This window comes from Notolabrus celidotus, chromosome 6 (assembly GCF_009762535.1).
Source record: "Notolabrus celidotus isolate fNotCel1 chromosome 6, fNotCel1.pri, whole genome shotgun sequence".
Lineage (NCBI taxonomy): Eukaryota > Metazoa > Chordata > Actinopteri > Labriformes > Labridae > Notolabrus > Notolabrus celidotus.
In genome coordinates this window covers 37680142-37697804 of record NC_048277.1, presented here as the reverse complement: position 1 = coordinate 37697804, position 17663 = coordinate 37680142, and the positions used below count along the sequence as shown (strand labels likewise).

Genomic DNA, 17663 nt, shown 5'->3' with positions numbered 1-17663 from the left:
TGGGACTCGAAGTTACGGCCCTGGTCGCTGTGTAACTCAGCTGGGACCCCGAAGCGGGCAAACATCTCTTCCACCAACCGCTCCGCCGTCGTAATGGCACTCTGGTCAGGCACCGCATATGCCTCGGGCCACTTAGTGAAATAATCCATAGCCACAAGGACATAGCGGTTACCAGAGTCAGTGACAGGAAAAGGTCCCAGGATGTCCACCCCAATGCGTTCCATCGGGGCTCCCACCAGGTACTGCTGCAGTGGGGCTCGTGAGCGACGAGTAGGCCCCTTCTGGGCTGTGCAGGTGTCGCAACAATGCACATGCAACTCCACATCTTGTCGACAGCCAGGCCAGTAGAACCGACCCCTGAGACGGTGGAGTGTCTTTGCATTCCCATAGTGTCCCGCCCCCACCAAGCCATGGACACTCTGCAGAACTTGGGGACGGAGCGCCCTGGGAACCAAGAGTTGCAGGATGTTGTGCCCCCGGTTGGGAGCCTGCCATCTCCGATAGGCCAGTCCATCACAGAGCTCGAAGTTGCCCCACTGTGAGTAATAGGCCTTTACCTCAGGCCCCAATGATGACACGACTGTCCACTCCGGGCGCTGGCCCGCCTCCAGCCAGCTCCTCACCAGTGCGAGCGTTGTGTCGGCCTCCTGCTGCTGCTGAAGCTGCTGGCCGGTCAGTGGAAGCAGCTCCTTTGTTTGACTGTTCAACTGGGCTGCGGCTACCATCAGTGTCCCTGTCTCCCGCTCCTCCTGTCGACGGCAGTAACGACACTCCATTGCTGCACATGGGCGCCTGGAAAGCGCGTCAGCGTTGCTGTGTTGCCGCCCCGCACGGTGCTCGATGTCAAAGTCGTATCCTTGAAGGGCCTCAAGCCACCGTGCGACTTGTCCTTCTGGGTTCTTAAAGTTCAGGAGCCAGGCAAGGGAAGCATGATCAGTGCGGATCAGGAAGTGGCTGCCAAGCAGGTACGGCCGGAAGTGCCGCAGTGCCAGAACCACAGCCAGCAGTTCACGTCGAGTGACACAGTAGTTCTTTTCTGCTCGGTTCAGGGCACGACTGAAGTAGGCCACAGCCCGCTCACCCTCTTCTCCCTTCTGTGAGAGGACGGCCCCGACCCCAACGTTACTGGCATCGGTGTCCACGATGAAGGCCTGCTGGGGATCGGGGTAAGCCAACACCGGGGCCATGGTGAGGATTGCTTGGAGCTCGGAAAAGGCTGCGGCACAGGTGTCGTCCCAGTGGAAAGGTTGGCCCTTGTTGGTCAGACGGTGAAGTGGGCTGGCGATGGTGGCAAAGTTGCGGACGAAGCGACGATAGTACGAGGCCAGGCCAAGAAAGCTGCGCAGCTCCCTGACGTTTGCAGGTGTTGGCCAGTCTCTGACAGAAACCACCTTCGCTGGGTCAGTAGCCACACCGTCAGCACTGACCACATGGCCCAGAAATGTAGTCTCCCTGGACAACAGACGACACTTGGTAGGGTTTAGTCTCAGTCCAGCTTGGCGTATGGCAGTGAAGACTTCGACCAGGTTGTTTAGGGCTCTGCTGAAATCGTCGGCGTGCACCAGAAGGTCGTCGAGGTACACAACACAGCGACTTCGGGGTACGTCTGCCAGAACCCTCTCCATCAACCTTTCAAAGGTGGCTGGTGCATTGCAGAGCCCAAATGGCATGACGCGGAACTGCCACAGCCCCTGCCCGATTGTGAAGGCGGTCTTTGGTCTTGCTTCAGGTGCCAGTTCTACCTGCCAGTAGCCACTGCGCAGATCGAGAGAACTGAACCAGCAGGATCCTGCGATGTAGTCCAGGGCGTCGTCAATGCGAGGGAGCGGGTAGGAGTCCTTTTTGGTGACAGCATTAAGGCGACGATAATCCACACAGAAGCGCCAGCGACTATCCTTCCTCCTCACCAAGACCGCCGGTGCCGCCCACGGGCTGTTGGAGGGCTCGATCACACCGGCAGCAGCCATCTCCCGGATTAGTTCCTCCGCTGCCTGCCGCTTCGAGAGTGCCATCCGATGGGGACGCAGCCGGATGGGTTGTGCTGAACCGGTCTCGATTGAATGCTGTACCAGTCCAGTCTGCGTGCAATCTTTATCCCTGGCAGCAAAGATGTCGGCAAAGTCGCTGAGGATGTTTTTCAGCTGCTGCTGTTGGTGGGAGTCAAGGCCATCACTGCTGCGTTGCCATAAGTCCTCTATAGCTTCAGCTGTTTCGTTGGATGGAGGAGCGACAGGTTGAGGCATCGTGACTTGCACTGGCTTGGGCGGGCTGCCAGCCTCTGCGTTGCAGGTGTTGGTGGCCATGCTGACCGGTAACTTGGTCTGACAGCTTGGCTTGGGCTGCTGGGGTTTGGCGGCGAGTCCAGGTGCGTGTGTAGCAGGGGCAGCCTGGCAGCTGGCTCGCTGGTATTTAGGCCTGGGACCCTTCCTCTGGTCAGGCTCTAGTGACAGGACCTCCCCACCAACCGTGATGGTTCTCTTTGGCACGTTGACTACGGCTCCCCAGCAGGTCAGCAGGTCCAGGCCAATGATGCAGGGGTCCTGGATATCAGCAAGCCAGAACACCTGTGTCGAATCCTGGGCTCCAACCCGGACACACAATGTCTTAGTCGCTCTCATGTCAGCTCTTTGTCCTGTCACTGTAGTCATCTGAGTTGAAGTTTGCACCCATGCTCCGGAAAGGGGGCCAGTCGTGCCGGGGAGGACCCCAGGACGCACCAGGGAAATTGTGGACCCAGAATCTATCAGGGCTCGGCAGGGCTGGCCGTCTAGTTGGCAGTTCAGGTACAGTCCAGTGGTGCGGCCTACACGGCCAACTTTGCAATGCTGATCTTCGAGGGGAACAGGAGGCTGGAGTGATGGGCCCCTCGCTACACCACCCCGTCGTCGTTTCCCCCCGGCCGGGGGACCCTGGCTTTCGGGGTTGGGGCTGGGCAGTCTCGAGCAAAGTGTCCCGGTTCATCACATCGGTAGCAGCGGTCGTGTCGCCGGGGTGGTTGTCGCTTGGGTGGTGGGGGCCGAAGCTGGCAGACCTCCTCCACTTCCCCCTCCTCTTGAAAGGCGGCCAGCCGGACAGGTTGTCGTGGGGCAAGGGCTTTCTGCTGTGCGGGCTGAGATGAGAGCACTACCTCAGCCCTCTCAGCCTCCTCGAGAGCCGCACGAAGAGTCTGTGGCATGGCAAGGCGGACATGCTGGCGCAGCTGCTCAGGTGTAAGTCCCTGCAGGAAGGCGTGGAGAGCCAGCTCCTCCTGGGCGTCGGTGTCGAACCTTGGGTAACCATGCTGGGCGTGCACTTTAACATCAGCGGCGAAGGTTCCCAAGCTCTCTCCCTCTCTGCGGTAACGGCCAGCCAGGCGCTCCCTGCTCTGCTGTGTGAAGAGTCGCTGTCCAAACCGCCGTTCCAGTGCCGTGGTCAGGTTGCTGAAGTCCCGTTGCTCCGCTGGGGTCAGGTCGAGGAGCACCTGTAGCGCAGCACCCTCCAGGGCCAGAGCCAAGTGGACAGCAGTTTCTTCATTGTTCCAGCCACTGTGCCATGCTGCTAGCTGAACTTGGGAGAGGTATGGCTCCAGCGGTATCATCCCGTTGTACTTTGGCAACTTGGCTGGGGTTTTAGGACCAGCAGCAGGTCGCACCAACCCAGGTGTAGAAGTCTGTGTTGCTGGTGCGCCACCCACAACAGCAGCGTAGGGTAGAAATGGCTCACCAGCATTGTGACCTCTGAAGATAAATGAGGAGAGATCAGGTTCAGCAGCCCTCTGCTCCTCTCTCGCAGATCCACCTTCCTCCTCCAGGGGGCGATGGGGTCGCGCTGCACTGGCACCATCTGGGCGAGTAGCCACTCTGTCATCCCGAAAAAGCTTCACTCCAAGCTGGTCCATTTCTCGGGTTGTTTGCTCAATGGCTCTCTCCAGGTCTGCAATGTCTCTCTCCATTACTCTTTATCAGTAGCTTTACAAATCCCACTTCTGACACCAATGTGGCGAGCTTCACCAAAGTAAGAGGCAGTGAGACAGTAATTGCAGATTTAAATTACACCTGTGACCCATACACCGCTCGCCTCCAGGTGGTACTGTTTATTAACGTCAACTCAACAGACAGAAGTCATGGGAAGCATAGAGACACTCACACTCTGAGTCATGGTGCAACACAATACTTTCCCAGCAGCCCTTGCTCCCCAGCACTCTAACATAAACCCAGTAACCAATCAGAAGCGCTTAACTGCAAGCTCCTAAACATGACAGAATACCTCACACAGGCCCCCATGGCCGTTACAATAGCATTGGCCCCCTATTGGTCCCCCCTGAAAAGAAGTCCTAGAATCGCCACTGCGTGCCCCTCATAGGGAGCACAGAGTTCAGTTTCACTTTCGTTTTCTGCTGAAGAGGGAGAAGTCTGGTTCAGGTCTCTCCCGTTCCTCGCCCTTTCCCCTGTTTATCCCCACCTGTGAAGCTGCGCGTGGATCAATACAAGGTAGGACTGTGTTCCCGGTCTGTGCCTTCTAGAGCCAGGGGGGTCTGAATGTGTTGAAGTCCTTTTATGCCAGTTCTACAGAGGGGAGACGCACTTAGCAGATGTAGCAGAGGCTAACGGGGCCACAGGCTAACATAGCAGCCTTGGAGGATTGTGTATGGACCGGAGGGACGGGTCCCTACCGACCTCAAGCGATGGCTGAAATGTCCCCCCCAATATTAAGGTTGAAGGGGGAAACATGAGCTTCATGCGACACATAAAGGGTTACATCCTGTCCCACTTCGGCACCGCCCAAGGGAGCATCCGGTGTTGTATCGAGCTCTGTTTCCTCGTCGAGATATGTTTGATCTGAAGATGTTGTATTGTAGAAGGGAAATCCAAATTTCATGACTGTCTACTTCTATTTTGAAACTGGGACACCAGCACATATGTTTGTGTTTCTATGTCTTTATTAACACAACCAACTCCTGTTATTTCTATCAATAAGAAATGTTATATTTGGGAGAGACTTTTCATTTTGAATAGAATGGACATTTGGAAGAAAGTGTGCTCATTCATTTAGAGGCTAAATATTTAGAGGCATCTACAGGTACTTTATTCAAAGTGTGAAGTTACTACACCTGACAACATGCTGCTTCCTGTTATAGCCCTTTCAAAGTAAAGTTTTTGGGACTACGTAACATGAGGGGACTTTTATTGTGAAACCGGAAATGAAATGTTAATCATTGAAGTAGCTTAACTTCGACTGGCGGTGGCCTGCAGGAGTTCTATTATTTACATTTCTTCATCTTGCCTCAAGTCACAGCTACAGCCATCGATCCTACAGGTTTAGGACTTTAGAAAACAGAGTGTTAACACACTTTGAAGCAGGTAGAGCTGTGGAAACAGAGTGTTAACACACTTTGAAGCAGGTAGAGCTGTGGAAACAGAGTGTTAACACACTTTGAAGCAGGTAGAACTGTGGAAACAGAGTGTTAACACACTTTGAAGCAGGTAGAGCTGTGGAAACAGAGTGTGAACTGGGGGGGGGGTCTTAAAGTGACCCCAAAGGAGTAACCACTAATATCATAAGCCATGAAAAGGGAGAGGGAAAAAAGACAAGAATACTGAGCACACACACACACACACACACACACACACACACACACACACACACACACACACACACACACACACAAGTAGTCAGAGTGAGCGCCCCTCACAGAGACTATAATGAGTGTGGCTCCATCTGGTGGTAGAAGCAGGAATGACACTGTGACAGAGAGCAGTGTGTGTCTCTGTGGTGCAGTGGCGCCGTATAGGGGGAAACGTTAGAAAGATTCTAAGGGCCCATGACTGACAGGGGGCCCGAAAATAATAAGAAATAAAAATAAAGAAATAAAAACATTATTCAAAATAAGGCAATTTAAAAAACGGTCCCGTTGTCTTCATAAAATGTATATCAGAGAACTCTACTTTATTTGGGAAAATTCATGTTAACCCCCCCCTCCCCCCCCCCCCTGTATCAGCATGAAATGGTCCAGCCCAGCCTGACTCGCTCTAATCAGCTGTGCTGCAGTCAGACAGAAGTTGCACAGTGCACAGAAAGGCAGCTAAAAGGTCTGGAAAGACAAAGTCTGGGTCCCAGAAAAGGAGGGAAAGAAAGGAGAGAGAGAAGAAAGGGCGACAGTATGTCACCCAGTTCTTCTCCAGGAAAGGTTGGTGTAGTCTTTGAGTGGTTCAAATCAACCTGTTTGCTAGTTTGATGTCCACAATGAGATGAACTACGTTGTAGCTAATTATACTAAATGGGTTTCCCCGCCCTCCCTACCAGACTCAGCAGCTGATATGTCAGCAGGTGACCTGTCTCCCCACAACTCCCCCCAACCCCATGAACAAGAAGGTGAGCAACGCAGCATGTCAATTAGCATTATTGAAGGGGGTCTGTGTGAATCTCTTCTTTCTCTCTCTATCTGTACTATTACTAAAGCCTCTAAAAACAAAGCTATAGCTAAGCTACATAAGCTACAGCCTATAGTCTGTTTTGGATGCTGGGCAGGTTGAAGCATTGAGGGATTTAGTCTGTTTTAATGTCACGTCTGGGTCGATTGGATCCTGGAGATGTGGTTACAGCAGTTGCACAGGGTTCTTGTGGTCTTTGGTGATGGGGTCCAATGTGATATTTTGTCATGGGGCCCAAAATCCCTGGTGGCGCCCCTGCTGTGGTGTAAAGCTTGTTGTAATCAAGCGGAAACCTCAGGTCTTAAAATATGAAGACCATGTGGGGGTGGTAAAAACTGCAGTTCCTCGAGCGTCCACTAGAGGCTGGCTGCAGAAACACAGGAAACCACATACACACCCATTCAAAGAAGACGATCTTTACAGCAGAAATAAACATGTTTACAGCCTGGTTCAAAAAACAGTTTAGGTCTGAATATCTCATTTCTCTCTCAGCACACACTGTACGGGGTGAATTATTCTATAACTGAATATTTATAAAGATATTACACTAACGAGCTTTGCCCAAATAAGGGCATGCCTGACTTGATTGACAGACGGTCACCCTGTAGCTGTTAGTGTAAAGGCTAAAGGTCCGCCTCTTTACCGCAGACTAACTTGGACGAAGTTAGGTTGAGTTCAGCATTTCCAATATGGCACCCGCCAACAATCTTCAGAACAGCGCTTCAGGAACAGATGGGGGACGTCACGGAGACTACGTCCATTTATTCTACAGTCTGTGGTTGTAATGATGAACATGTTGTTGTGTTTGTGTGAAGGTGGAGGCTCTGCTATGGATCAGTGTGAGGTTGGAGAGGAGGGAGCCCCTCCCTCTAAAACCACTCTGTGTGAGGAACATGAAGCTCAGAGACCTGGACCTGGACCTGGAGATGGACCCAGCTGTGTGTCCTTAAAGAGTGACCGGTCTATGGGCATACTCATTAACTTCAAAGATGGACGTCAGTCTGATGGTCTAAGGTAATAATCGATCACAGAGTTTTTATCAGAATCAAACATTAGAAAAGTTTGTAGTAAATTTCAGCAGCACTCAAACCTGGAAGATTTTCAGAGTTCATGTTTGTTCATCAGTGTTTGTGATTCTGTCAGAGTCCCACTTCAGAGTCCAAGCTCTCCTGGACCTGGACCCAGCTGTGTGTCCTTAAAGAGTGACCGGTCTATGAGCCCACCTGTTGACTTCAAGTCTGGAGAGATGAGTGCTGATGAGCGGTAAGCCTCTCAAAGTGAACTTCCTGTTGTTGTGTGTGAAACATTTGTAACTGTGGTCGGTGTTTTCTCTGTGAAGGTGAACATTTGTCCCTCGTTGTGTTTCTATCAGGATCAACAGCAGTAAACAGGATTGGAGGCAGAGATAACTGTACTCAGCATGTAGTATCTTCATGTGTGTCCTGTGTTTGTAGGAGGATCCAGCAGTGTTTCTACCAGGATCCACTACATAGAATCTATCACACCAACACTGTGTGTCATTATATTATATACACTACATGATGTTCTATTTGTTCCACAGAGTTCAGAGATCAGAGGCTCCCATTGGTCAGTCTGCCCAGCAGCATCAAACACAGCTGGACTCCATATTGATGGTGAGTAAATGTACAAACACAGCTCCTCCTGAGAATCAGAGCACACACTCATTCTGTTTGGATGTTTCTGTTTCCTGATCGCAGGAATTTAGCACTTTGCAGCATTTAGCAAGTTACAGTGGCAAGGACAAAGTTCCTTTAACAGGCAGAAACCTCCAGCAGGACCAGACTCATGTTAGACACACATCTGCTGAGACCGTGTTGGAGAGAGGGATAGAGGGAGATGAAGAGAGAGAGAGATGATAGTGGGGAGACGGATAGTAGTAGTTGTAGCAGCTGGAGTCTGGCACGTCCACAGCAGCAGAGATCCAGAGGAACCTACGGGACAAGGGAGCTCAGGGACTCCAGAAAGGTCTATGGTTAGTAACTTTAATGGGACAGGAAGAGTTAAAGTAAGAGACAGGCAGAGAGAGGAGAGAGAGGGAAAGACAGGATCCCAGTGTGTCAGTCTAAGCCTATAGCAGCATAACTAAGAGCTGGTCCAAGCCTGATCCAGCTCTAACTATAAGCTTTATCAAAAAGGAAAGTTTGAAGCCTACTCTTAAAAGTAGAGAGGGTGTCTGCCTCCTGGACCCTGACTGGTAGATGATTCCAAAGGAGAGGGGCCTGATAACTGAAGGCTCTACCTCCCATACTACTTTTAGAGACTTTAGGTACGATGAGCAGGCCTGCATGCTGGGAGCGTAGTGTTCTAGAGGGGTAATAGGGCAGGATCCACAGACTAAATCCTGAAGCAGCATTGTGATCCAGTCTCCATGCTGGACTCTGCAGACCAGCAGGCTCTCTGTCTGTCACAGATGATCTGATGTTCTATTTTGTTCCAGCTGCTCCAGGAGAACATCATCAGTTTTGTAAAGACCGAGCTGAAGAGGGTCCAGAGAGCTCTGAGTCCAGATTACCCAGAATGCTTAGAGAGTCAGAGGGAGGATGAGGATGAAGAGCAGAGGAGGAGCAGAGAGGCCTTTCTGGAGATCACTCTGCACTTCCTGAGGAGAATGAAGCAGGAGGAGCTGGCTGACTGTCTGCAGAGCAGTAAGAGGATTTGAACACATTGAACATGATGGAGAGAGGAAATGGAGACAACATGGGAGAGGTTTACATTTCAAACTCTGCTGTTAATATGATGCACACATTTGGATCACATCTATGAGCTGTGAGAAACTGTTCACAGCTGATGAAGAGATTTCAGAGAGGAGGAAAATCAAATCCATCCTGATGTCTGAAAGTGTAAATTCATCAGACTGATTGTAGCTTCAGATCATTCATCACATTTCTCTTTGGTTCTTTCAGGAACTGTTCCTGCTGCAGAGTGCAGACGTAAACTGAAGTCTGACCTGAAGGAGAAGTTCCAGTGTGTGTTTGAGGGGATCGCTAAAGCAGGAAACCCAACCCTCCTGAACCAGATCTACACAGAGCTCTACATCACAGAGGGAGGGACTGGAGGGGTCAATGATGAACATGAGGTCAGACAGATTGAAGCAGCATCCAGGACCCCACACAGACCAGAGACCACCATCAGACAAGAAGACATCTTTAAAGGCTCACCTGGAAGAGATCAACCAATCAGAGCAGTGCTGACAAAGGGAGTGGCTGGCATCGGGAAAACAGTCTTAACACAGAAGTTCACTCTGGACTGGGCTGAAGACAAAGACCACCAGGACATCCAGTTCACATTCCCCTTCACTTTCAGAGAGCTGAATGTGCTGAGAGAGAGAAAGTTCAGCTTGGTGGAACTTGTTCATCACTTCTTTACTCAGACCAGAGAAGCAGGACTCTGCAGGTTTGAAGAGTTCCAGGTTCTGTTCATCTTTGATGGTCTGGATGAGTGTCGGCTTCCTCTGGACTTCCACAACAATCAGATCCTGACTGATGTTAGAAAGTCCACCTCAGTGGATGTGCTGCTGACAAACCTCATCAGGGGGAACCTGCTCCCCTCTGCTCGCCTCTGGATCACCACAAGACCTGCAGCAGCCAATCAGATCCCTCCTCAGTGTGTTGACATGGTGACAGAGGTCAGAGGGTTCACTGACCCTCAGAAGGAGGAGTACTTCAGGAAGAGGTTCAGAGACCAGGAGCAGGCCAGCAGAGTCATCTCCCATATCAAGACCTCCAGAAGCCTCCACATCATGTGCCACATCCCGGTCTTCTGCTGGATCACTGCTACAGTTCTGGAGGATGTGCTGAAGACCAGAAAGGGAGGAGAGCTGCCCAGGACCCTGACTGAGATGTACATCCACTTCCTGGTGGTCCAGTCCAAACTGAAGAGCATCAAGTACGATGGAGGATCTGAGACTGATCCACTCTGGAGTCCAGAGAGCAGGGAGATGATCCAGTCTCTGGGGAAACTGGCGTTTGATCAGCTGCAGAAAGGGAACCTGATCTTCTATGAGTCCGACCTGACAGAGTGTGGCATCAAGATCCAGGAAGCCTCAGTGTACTCAGGAGTGTTCACACAGATCTTCAGAGAGGAGAGAGGACTGTACCAGGACCAGGTGTTCTGCTTCATCCACCTGAGCGTTCAGGAGTTTCTGGCTGCTCTTCATGTCCATCTGACCTTCACCAAGTCTGGACTCAACCTGATGGAACAAGAACAACCAGAAGAACAACCAACGTCCCTGATCTCTAAGGTCTCAAGAGACAAACCTGAACTGAACCGTCTCCATCAGAGTGCTGTGGACCAGGCCTTACAGAGTCCAAACGGACACCTGGACTTGTTCCTGCGCTTCCTCCTGGGTCTCTCACTGCAGACCAATCAGACTCTCCTGAGAGGTCTGCTGACACAGACAGGAAGTAGCTCACAGACCAATCAGGAAACAGTCCAGTACATCAAGAAGAAGATCAGTGAGGATCTGTCTGCAGAGAGAAGCATCAACCTGTTCCACTGTCTGAATGAACTGAATGATCGTTCTCTAGTGGAGGAGATCCAATGGTCCCTGAGATCAGGACGTCTCTCCACAGAGGAACTGTCTCCTGCTCAGTGGTCAGCTCTGGTCTTCATCTTACTGTCCTCAGAGGAAGATCTGGACGTGTTTGACCTGAAGAAGTTCTCTGCTTCAGAGGAGGCTCTTCTGAGGCTGCTGCCAGTGATCAAAGCCTCCAACAAAGCTGTGTGAGTTCATGAGTGAGACATTTGAAATAGAATTCATTCTGTTCATGACAACTGAAACCTTTGTTTGTTCTCATCATCTTCTTCAGGCTGAGTGGATGTAACCTCTCAGAGAGAAGCTGTGAAGCTCTGTCCTCAGTCCTCAGCTCACAGTCCTCCAGTCTGAGAGAGCTGGACCTGAGTAACAACGACCTGCAGGATTCAGGAGTGGACCTGCTCTCTGCTGGACTAAAGGATCCAAACTGTAACCTGGAAACTCTCAGGTCAGTTTGAGACTGATTGTAAAGTTCCACTCTCTTACAGGATTTGAACAATTTGAAAATGGCATCAAGATGAAATTCTCATGATTCTGAGGTTTTACAGGGCTTCAATGAAAACAAGTCAGAGGGAACAACAGATTTAGTCAAACTCTACGTGTTGACTAACAATAAGTGATCATAGAAAACTGCATCAAGAAGAAAATAATCATTTGTTGAGGAATAAATAAGAGTGGGAATAATACAATCTTTGCTATTCATGTCCTTTTAATGAGAGCATTTTTGTCTAATTTTCACGTCTTTCAGGTTTACTGGATGTAACCTCTCAGAGAGAAGCTGTGAAGCTCTGTCCTCAGTCCTCAGCTCACAGTCCTCCAGTCTGAGAGAGCTGGACCTGAGTAACAACAACCTGCCGGATTCAGGAGTGGACCTGCTATCTTCTGGACTAAAGGATCCAAACTGTAACCTGGAAACTCTCAGGTCAGTTTGAGACTGATTGCAAAGTTCCACTCTCTTACAGAATTTCAACAATTTGAAAATGGCATCAAGATTAAATTCTCATGATTCAGAGGTTTTTCAGGGCTTCAATGAAAACAAGTCAGAGGGAACAATATACAGTCCCCTCCGAAAGTATTGGAACAGTGAGGTCAATTCCCTTATTTTTGCTGTAGACTGGAAACATTTGGGTTTGACACCAAAAGATGAACATGAGACAAGAGATCAACATTTCATCTTTTATTTCCAGGTATTTACATCTGGATCTGATACACAACTTAGAAGATAGCATTATTTGTAAAGGATCACCACATTTTTAGGTGAGCAAAACTATTGGAACAGATACACTTAAAATACATTAAAGTGAATAAGACTTAATATTTTGTTGACTTAATCCTGTGCTTGCAATAACTGCATCAAGCCTGTGATCCATTGACATCACCAAACTTTTGCATTCTTCTTTTGTGATGCTTTTCCAGGCTTTCACTGCAGCCTCTTTCAGTTGTTGTTTGTTTTGGGGGGTTACTCCCTTCAGTCTCCTCTTTAGCAGGTAAAATGCATGCTCTATAGGGTTTAAGTCTGGAGATTGACTTGGCCAGTCTAAAAGCTTCCACTTATTGCCCCTGATGAACTCCTTTGTTGTATTTGCAGTGTGTTTGAGGTCATTATCTTGCTGCATGAAGAAGGATCTCCCAATCAGATTGGTTGCATATTTCTTTAAAATTGGCAGACAAAATGTTTCTGTAGACTGACGAGTTCATTTTGCTGCTGCCATCATGTGTTACATCATCAATGAAGGTTAATCATTCACAAACAAAAATATAGAGGCTACACTAGAAGATGCAAACCACTCATTAGCAAAAAGAATAGGAAGGCCAGACTGGATTTTGCCAAAAAAAGTACAGAGATGAGCCTCAAAAAATCTGGGACAAAGTTTTATGGACTGATGAGACAAAGATGAACCTTTACCAAAGTGATGGAAAGGCTAAAGTTTGGAGAAAGGAAGGATCTGCTCATGATCCCAAACATACAAGCTCATCTGTGAAATGTCATGGCTTGGGCTTGCATGGCTTCTTCTGGGACGGGATCATTAACCTTCATTGATGATGTAACACATGATGGCAGCAGCAAAATGAACTCGTCAGTCTACAGAAACATTTTGTCTGCCAATTTAAAGAAATATGCAACCAAACTGATTGGGAGATCCTTTATCATGCAGCAAGATAATGACCTCAAACACACTGCAAAAACAACAAAGGAGTTCATCAGGGGCAAGAAGTGGAAGCTTTTAGACTGGCCAAGTCAATCTCCAGACTTAAACCCTATAGAGCATGCATTTGACCTGCTAAAGAGGAGACTGAAGGGAGTAACCCCTCAAAACAAACAACAACTGAAAGAGGCTGCAGTGAAAGCCTGGAAAAGCATCACAAAAGAAGAATGCAAAAGGTTGGTGATGTCAATGGATCACAGGCTTGATGCAGTTATTGCAAGCAAAGGATTTGCAACAAAATATTAAGTCTTATTCACTTTAATGTATTTTAAGTGTATCTGTTCCAATAGTTTTGCTCACCTAAAAATGTGGTGATCCTTTACAAATAATGCTATCTTCTAAGTTGTGTATCAGATCCAGATGTAAATACCTGGAAATAAAAGCTGAAATGTTGATCTCTTGTCTCATGTTCATCTTTTGGTGTCAAACCCAAATGTTTCCAGTCTACAGCAAAAATAAGGGAATTGGCCTCACTGTTCCAATACTTTCAGAGGGGACTGTATTTAGTCAAACTCTACATGTTGACTAACAATAAGTGGTCATAGAAAACTGCATCAAGAAGAAAATTATCATTTGTTGAGTAATAAATAGAAGTGGGAATAATACAATATTTGCTATCCATGTCCTTTTAATGAGAGCATTTTTGTCTAATTTTCACGTCTTTCAGGTTTACTGGATGTAACCTCTCAGAGAGAAGCTGTGAAGCTCTGTCCTCAGTCCTCAGCTCACAGTCCTCCAGTCTGAGAGAGCTGGACCTGAGTAACAACGACCTGCAGGATTCAGGAGTGGACCTGCTATCTTCTGGACTAAAGGATCCAAACTGTAACCTGGAAACTCTCAGGTCAGGTTTCATGCTCATGATGCTTATGGTTTTTATAAATAGTATTAATCATTATATGTTTAATAACTGCATGATTTACTTTCTAAATCCAGTCTGTCAGGATGTCTGATCACAGAGGAAGGCTGTGCTTCTCTGGCCTCAGCTCTGAGCACCAACCACTCCCACCTGAGAGAGCTGGACCTGAGCTACAACCATCCAGGAGACTCAGGAGTAAAGCTTCTGTCTGCTGGACTGAAGGATCCTCTCTGCAGACTGAAAACACTGAGGTATAACAGACAACAAGAACTCAAACACTGAATGTGCAGAAGAAAACACCTCTCACTCACTCAATGACACACACACACACACACACACACACACACACACACACACACACACACACACACACACACACACACACACACACACACACACACTCTTCTGTCCACAGGGGTCTGTACAGAGTCTGCTCTCTGAAGAAGAAGAGGATAGATTGAAGTGAATCTCAGCAGGAACAGAACTAAGGAAGTTACAGATGTTAGAAACATGGATTCAAAGTACTGGCTGCAGAACTGGGTTAAACACTGAGATCAAACAGTATTCATTGAGCTTCATCAGCCCAGATATACTGGTTTACTGACACAGCTCCATTCAGGGAGACCAGCAGCAGACCTGTCAGTCACCATCAGCTTCATATACATGCTGCTACCTGCTGTTTGTTTCAGCAGGGACTCTGAGACATCATGGAGGACATGTGGAAATGATCTGAATGTTGATGATTGTTCTCCAGCTGTCTTCATCACTCTGAAACCATAAGACAGGATGTTTAGGATGATTGATTTTTACTCCTGACACATACAAAGAGACCACTTCTTTAAAGTGACAGAACAAAGGTTCAGCAGGAATCCTCTTTACTGATTTCAAAGAGGACATGAGAAGCAGAATCTGGACTTTCTGGATCCAAAGATTCAGCCTGTTTCTCTGTCACAGGGACAAACTGAGGAACACTGCTTCATGTTGAACAGCAGGTAGGACTCATGTTGGACTGAACATCACTCTGACTGTGTTTCTTCCTCCAGGGTGGACCATGGTGGAGAGCAGTGGTTAAAACCTGGACTGAAGAAGTGTAAGTGTGGAATCAGTTTGACTCATGAGGACCAAACAGCAGACTGTCAGCTAACAAAGAATAAAGCCTTCAGGTGTGTCTGATGATAAACTGCTGCTGTGTTGTGTCTTTGTCTCTCCATCAGATGTCTGTGAACTCACTCTGGACTCAAACACAGCAAACAGAAACCTCAGACTGTCTGAAGACAACAGGAAGGTGACATATGTGGAAGAGGATCAGTCATATCCTGATCATCCAGACAGATTTGAGTCCTGGCCTCAGCTGCTGTGTAGAGATGGTCTGACTGGTCGCTGTTACTGGGAGGTCGAGTGGAGAGGAGGGGTTTATATATCAGTGAGTTACAGAGGAATCAGAAGGAAAGGAGGCAGTAACTGTGAGTTTGGATATAATGATCAGTCCTGGAGTCTGTTCTGCTCTGATGAACGTTACTCTGTCTGTCACAATAACAGAGAAACAGTCCTCCCTCTCTCCTCGTCCTCTGTCTCTCACAGAGTAGCAGTGTATGTGGACTGTCCTGCTGGCACTCTGTCCTTCTACAGAGTCTCCTCTGACTCTCTGATCCACCTCCACACCTTCAGAACCTCCTTCACTGAACCTCTGTATCCTGGGTTTGGGTTTTGGTTTGGGTCTTATGGTTCCTCAGTGTGTGTGTGATCTGTGTAGCAGGGAGAGTCTCCTCCTCTCCACACACACACACACCACACACACACACACACACACACACACACACACACACACCACACACAAACACACACACACACACACAAACATCACACACACACACACGCACACAAACATACACACACTCAGACAAACACACACACACACACACAAACACACACACACAAACAAACACACATACATACACACACACAAACACACTACACACATTCACACACACACACACACACACACAAACACACACACACAGACATACACCACACACACAAATCAGACACACAAACACACACACCACACAAACACACAGACTACACAAACACACACACGCACACACAAATACACACGCACACACCACAAACTCACACACCACAAACACGCACACACAAACACAAACACACACACAAACACACACACACACACTACACGTACACACACACACACACCACACACACACACACACACATACACATACATACACACACACACACACAAACACACCACACTTGCACACAAACACACCACACACACACACACACACACACACACACTGACACACACACACACACACACACAAACACTCACACAAACACACAAAGACAAACACACACAAACACACACACTCACACAAACACAACACACACACAAACACACCAGACACACACACACACACACACACACACACACACACACACACACACACACACACACACACACACACACACACCACACTTACACACAAACACACCACACACACACTGACACACACACACTGACACACACCACACACACACAAACACACCACACACACACACACACACACACACACACACCACACACACTCACACACACACACACACACACACACACACCACACACAAACACCACACACACTCACACACACCACACACACAAACACACCACACACAAACACACACAAACACACCACACACACACACACACACACACTGACACACACACACACACACACACAAACACTCACACAAACACACAAAGACAAACACACACAAACACACACACTCACACAAACACAACACACACACAAACACACCAGACACACACACACACACACACACACACACACACACACACACACACCACACTTACACACAAACACACCACACACACACTGACACACACACACTGACACACACCACACACACACAAACACACCACACACACACACACACACACACACACACACACACACACCACACACACTCTCACACACACACACACACACACACACACCACACACAAACACCACACACACTCACACACACCACACACACAAACACACCACACACAAACACACACAAACACACCACACACACACACACACTCACACACACCACACACACAAACACACCACACACAAACACACACAAACACACACAAACACACACACACTCACACACACACACACACACACAAACACACCGCACACACGCAAACAACCACACACACACACACACACACACACACCACACACACACACACCCACACACACACACACACAACACACCACACACACACACAAACACACACACACACAAACAAACACACCACACACACACAAACACACCAGACACACACACACACACACACACACACACACACACACACACACACACACACACACACACCACAACACACACACACACACACACTACACACACACACACACACACACACACACACACACACACACACACACACACACACACACACACATTAGGGGACCTAGAATGCTCCAAAGTTGGAGGTCTACCTCAGGATGGATGACATCACTTCCTGGTGACTTACCCTAATTCATTCTGGATACAGATTGTTTGAGTTCATCCAA

At 48.4% G+C, this 17663-nt stretch overlaps 2 protein-coding genes across 2 annotated transcripts in view; both read left to right on the top strand.

Moving 5' to 3' along the window:
- Window positions 1-4340: 4340 nt before the first annotated feature.
- The window catches only part of LOC117814242 (protein NLRC3-like), a 29890-nt gene continuing 16567 nt past the window's right edge, over window positions 4341-17663 (top strand). Inside the window, exons 1-2 of the mRNA XM_034685462.1 lie at window positions 4341-4469; window positions 7226-7424. Of these exons, the coding sequence (XP_034541353.1) occupies window positions 7240-7424 (185 nt within the window). The 5' untranslated portion in view covers window positions 4341-4469; window positions 7226-7239. The remainder of the gene's footprint in view (window positions 4470-7225; window positions 7425-17663) is intronic.
- On the top strand, window positions 7744-15835 carry LOC117814240 (NACHT, LRR and PYD domains-containing protein 12-like). The gene is made up of 9 exons (XM_034685461.1): window positions 7744-8044; window positions 8869-9076; window positions 9353-11153; window positions 11240-11413; window positions 11714-11887; window positions 13840-14013; window positions 14106-14279; window positions 15072-15118; window positions 15243-15835. Exons 1-9 carry the CDS (start codon window positions 7949-7951, stop codon window positions 15770-15772), a joined length of 3378 nt encoding a protein of 1125 aa, XP_034541352.1. The 5' UTR covers window positions 7744-7948; the 3' UTR covers window positions 15773-15835.

Bases quoted from the DNA above. Each gene is read 5' to 3' on its own strand.
- LOC117814240 (XM_034685461.1), top strand. From the start codon at position 7,949: ATGATGTTCTATTTGTTCCACAGAGTTCAGAGATCAGAGGCTCCCATT. The intron at 11,154-11,239 runs GTGAGTTCATGA...CATCTTCTTCAG, and splicing joins AAAGCCTCCAACAAAGCTGT to GCTGAGTGGATGTAACCTCT. The intron at 14,280-15,071 runs GTATAACAGACA...TTCTTCCTCCAG, and splicing joins TGCAGACTGAAAACACTGAG to GGTGGACCATGGTGGAGAGC.